The sequence below is a fragment of the Ammospiza nelsoni genome, chromosome 32, assembly GCF_027579445.1.
Source record: "Ammospiza nelsoni isolate bAmmNel1 chromosome 32, bAmmNel1.pri, whole genome shotgun sequence".
NCBI lineage: Eukaryota > Metazoa > Chordata > Aves > Passeriformes > Passerellidae > Ammospiza > Ammospiza nelsoni.
In genome coordinates this window covers 2,429,562-2,434,294 of record NC_080664.1, presented here as the reverse complement: position 1 = coordinate 2,434,294, position 4,733 = coordinate 2,429,562, and the positions used below count along the sequence as shown (strand labels likewise).

Below are 4,733 nucleotides of genomic sequence, written 5' to 3'. Positions count from 1 at the left end.
CGGTGGTGGGATGGACTCGGGGCAGTCGGGGAAGGGGTGGCCAGGTCAGCCTGGCTGGGGGAGGCACTGGGGGGACACTTTGGGGGCGCTGGGCGATGTGGGGGATACACGGGGATATGGGCACTACTGACTGGGGGGATTGGGATACACTGGGGTGACTGCGGAGCCTGGGGGACACTGGGGTGTCAGGGATAATGGAGAGAATGGGGAATTGGGGGATTCTGTGGGAACTGGGGGTAACTGGGGGGATTGGGGAATACTGGGCAGACTGGGAAACTGGGGAGCTGGGGAAACTGGGAAATTGGGGGGATACTAGTGCGCCTGGGGACCACTGGAGGGTGCTGGAGGACTGCGGTGGACTGGGGTGAGTTGGGGGATACTGGAGGGACTAAGGAATTGCAGGGACTACTGAGGGCTTACTCAGGGTTACTGGGGGGAACTGGGGGCATGGAGGGGCTGGAGAATACTGGGGGGACTGGACCATTGGAAAGACTTGGGGGACTGGGCGTACCAGGGGACTGGAGGTTTACGGGAGAGACTGGGGAACTGGAGGACACCGGGGGTTTGAGGGATTGGATGTTACTGGTGGTACTGGAAGTGACTGAAGCACTGGGGGGATGGAGGATTATTGAGAGATAACGGAAGCAGTTGGGGCCCTCGGGGCTGGACACTGAGCCCAAAATTCACTCGCAGCACCCCTGAACCGCCCCGGAGCGCCCAAACGACGCTGCGGACTCCGCTCGGGACGGCCCCAGGCTGCCCCCGGGCAGGACGCGCCCCGGGCAGGACGCGCCCCGTCCGCTCAAAGCGGCCGCGCTGCCTTACCGCGGCAACTGCTGGCGGGACAGGAGGCCACGCTTCCGCTCCTCACATACGGAACAAAGGTGGCGGGAACAGAGCGCGGTGAGAGCGGGGCGGTGGCGGGAACAGAGCGCGGTGAGAGCGGGGCGGTGGCGGGAACAGAGCGCGGTGAGAGCGGGGCAGTGGCGGGGGGAGAACGAGAGGCTTGAGGGAGAGAACGGTGCGAATCCGGACTAGGGAAGTACCGAGGGCGCCGCGAGATCGTGGGGACCCGGAAGAAAGGGCACCTGGCACACGGCGGGGACATCGGGAGGAGCCAGGAAGGAGTGGGGCCATTGGGGTGACACTGGGGGTCCCAGCCCCAGGGCTGGGGGGCCACTGCGGGGAGACTCGGCGGTCTCAGGCCCAGGGCAGGGTGGGGTGCTCTAGGGGGACGCTGGCAGCGTTCAGCCCCTAGCGTCCCCCTAGAGAGGACAAAGGGGGCACCAGGAAAGCCCTCGGGGGGGGCGGTGACCCATCTACCCCCAATTTATGGAGCACAGCGTGGCCCCTTTCCACCCACACCCCGAATTTTTTGGGCCCAGCGGTGCCCCCTTGGTCCGCCACTCTGTGGGCTGGGTGGTTCTTCCTCTAGCCCAGCCCTTGTGTCCCAGCAGTGACCCCATTTCCCCGTGGGATTTTCTGCCCCGATGGCGAGAGATGAGCGGGCAACGCTGCTGGAGGTGCACCAGGCGCTCTCGGAAGAACAATTCCAGAACCTGAAGTACCTTCTGGGAAGCAAAATTCCTGCCGGGCTTGTGCTCCAGGCATCGCGCCCTGAGTTGTGCCTGATCCTCCTCCAGCGCTTCCCGGGGAATTCCCTGCGTGAGATCGCCAGGATCCTGCGGCAGATTGGCCGCTCCGACCTCATCCAGCGCTTCCAGCTGCCCCTGGAAGAGCAAATCCCGGAGGAAAACCCCAGGGAACCTAATAGGGACACCCCCAGCGGGACCAGGGATCCCACTTCAGGACAGCATCCTGGAGGGATTCCAGCTCCACCCGTGAATCCCCGACGCTTGACAGAGAAGGATTTGATGAGAGTTGCCAAAAGATTGGGAAAAGAGTGGCAGGAGGTGGGAATTCTGCATCTAGGGCTGGAGCAGAGCAGGCTGGACCAGATCCAGGAGGAAAATCCGAACAATTCCACTATGAGGAGTTTCGAGATGCTGCGGGATTGGCAGCGGCGCCAGCGAGAGGAAGCCACGGCGTCCCAGCTCCTAGCCTGCCTTGAGGATGCCCACCTTGATCCCGAAATCCTCAACTTCCTCCGGAGCCTCCAGGGGAATTGAGGGACCCCCAAACTCCCTTCCTGGGGGAGGGGAGTGTGATATCAAATTCATATAAAATTGAGACCATTAAATGCTCTTTTATTCCATGAGTGCTGAGTTTTAGGATCAAGTCCCAAGAACATCCATCTTTACTCCTGATTTAAAGATTCCAGAAGGAAGTCCAGGCTCTGCTCCACTTCCTCAGGGATGGACACAGCAGGTTTTGCAGTACTTTCCCAAGAGTTTTTTGCATGCTGACAGATCCTCTTCCCTACAAATTCCAGCCTCTGGAGCTTCAAGAAGCCATGGCAATGTCAGGAGAGTCACAAGGCCACTACATGCTGATCCCAGAATCCACAACCTCCTCTGGAGCTTCCAGGGGAATTATGGGACCCCCTACACCCCAAAGCCTATTTTGAGGGTGGGGTTATATCAAATTATTATCAGATCAAGACCATTAAATGGAGTTTTATTCCATGAGTGTGGAGTTTTGGGGTCATTTCCAATTTGGGATGAGGGGAGGAAATCAAGGATCTGCTCCTCTACCTCAGGGATGGGGGGAAGGTTTTGGGGTCTTTCACTGGGGTTTTTGGGAGTGCTCACAGATCCCATCCCAATTCCTGTATCTCATCCAGGAAGAAGTCCAGGTCCTGGCGGGTGACAGCAGGATTGGTGATAATCTGCCGGAAGAAGTTGACGTGGGATCCTTGGGGTTGGTACCCCACCATCATGGAGCCCCTCCGGATCATCTTTTCCTTGATGGCTGGGGCCACCTAGGGGGAAACGCCATTTCAGGAGGATTTTGTTTTTCTTTTTGGGTGATTTCTGGGGATTTGGAATGCTGGTGGTGGTGGGGGGAATTTGGAATTCTGGGCTCACCTTTCCCAGTTTGTCCCAGAATTGCGGGCAGTTCTCCTGGCCCCGCAGGCTGGGTGGGATGAACCAGAAGCAGAGGTTGATAAATTCTGGCTGCAGGAAGAGGAAGCAGAAGGAGATCATGACCATTCACCCAATTCCCAGAATCTGATAGGGATTCACACTTCCAGGAATTCAGCCATGTGTATTTAATTGTCTGGGGTTGGAACCTGCAGGATTTAATCCTCTGGGATTTAAACCTCCAAAATGGAAACTTCCAGGATGATTAAACTCCAGGATTTCAACCTCTGGGATTTCAACCCCTGGGGTGATTTAAATCTGTGGAATTCCAAATTGCAGGATTTCAGATTCTGGGATTCAAACCTGTGGGATTTGTCCTCAGGGATTTAAACCTCCAAGACTTAAACTTCTGGGACAATTCAAACCTCTGAGATTTCAGCCTCTGGGATTGAAAACTCTGGAATTTAAACTTTGGGGATTCAAACCTTTGGGATTAACCGCCAGGCAGTTAAAGCTCCAGGATGATTTAAACCCGTGGCATTCCAACCTCCAGGACTTTTAGGTGTCCATGTCCCCCATTCTCCATTCCACCATCACCCTTACCTCCATCACCAGCTGGAATCCCTCCCTCCTCTTCACCTGCTCCAACAGATACCTGGGGACAGCAAAGGGGTGAAGCCAAGTTTGGGAGGGTGGAGGGTTCCCCCTGATCCTGGGGCTCACCGAGAGGCACCGAACGCCCGCTCCACACGCTGTGCCAGCCCCCGGGTCCCCACGGCTTTCCAGAGGATCCAGAGCTTGAGGCCGTCGGCGCGGCGGCCGCACTGGGGGCTCTTGTCCCCTGTGTCCAGGGACACGTCGTAGAACTTGTTCCGCTGGAACAGGTACGAGGCCCCCACGCCATGGCAGCGCTGCAGGAGCCCCTGGGATGGGCAGGGGGCACCAGAATTAATGAGGGGGCCCAGGAGGCATCCTAGGGGCACAAATTCAGGATGGGGGGCACCTACGGAGCTGTCACGGAGCAGGAATGCTGAGCACTGCAACCCCACCATCAACAGCTTGTGGGGGTTCCAGGTCACTGAGTCAGCTCTGGTGGGGGGGAACAGCAGAGTTTGGGGGGGGCCCTCTGGGGAAAAAGGGTATCCCCAAAAGCTCAGAGGGCAGGTGGGAGTCTTTTGCGGGGGTAGGGGGAGGGACACACCTGTGGATGCCGGCAAGGAGATGACGGAGTTGGGGGGACAGGAGGGCGCTGCCCCCCCATGCTGCCTGCAGGAAAAGGGGGATCAGCACGCACAGGGGGACCCCCAAGCCCCCCCAGCCAAGCACCCCAAACTCACGTCCACATGCAGCCACAGCCCGTGGCGGGCACAGACGTCGGCGATGGCGTCCAGCGGGTCGAAGGCGCCCAGGAAGGTGGTGCCACTCGTGGCACACACAAAGAGGGGCTCTGAGCCCTGGAGGGGATTAGGGAGGGGTCTGGGGATATTGGAGGGTGCTGGGGGCATGGAAGGGGGTAGAGGGCAGGGGAGCACAGGGAGTCAAAGGTGGCCAAGATGGTGGCACAGAAAAAGAAGGGGCTCTGAGCCCTGGGTGGGCATTTGGGGGGACTTTGATATGGCTCAGGAGGAAAGCTGTGGGGGGCTGGAGGATACAGGGGGACTTTGGGGGTGCAGGAAATGGGCTACAGAGGGATTTGGGGCAGACAGGCAACTGACTTTAAGGAAGGGCAGGAGGTCTGGGGAGGACAGG

The 4,733-nt window shown here is 58.6% G+C and overlaps 1 protein-coding gene across 1 annotated transcript; it reads left to right on the top strand.

Annotated features, from left to right (window-relative positions):
* Positions 1–957: 957 nt before the first annotated feature.
* LOC132085731 (uncharacterized) lies at positions 958–2,129 on the top strand. The gene is made up of 2 exons (XM_059491160.1): positions 958–969; positions 1,458–2,129. Exon 2 carries the CDS (start codon positions 1,491–1,493, stop codon positions 2,127–2,129), a length of 639 nt encoding a protein of 212 aa, XP_059347143.1. The 5' UTR covers positions 958–969; positions 1,458–1,490.
* Positions 2,130–4,733: the final 2,604 nt, after the last annotated feature.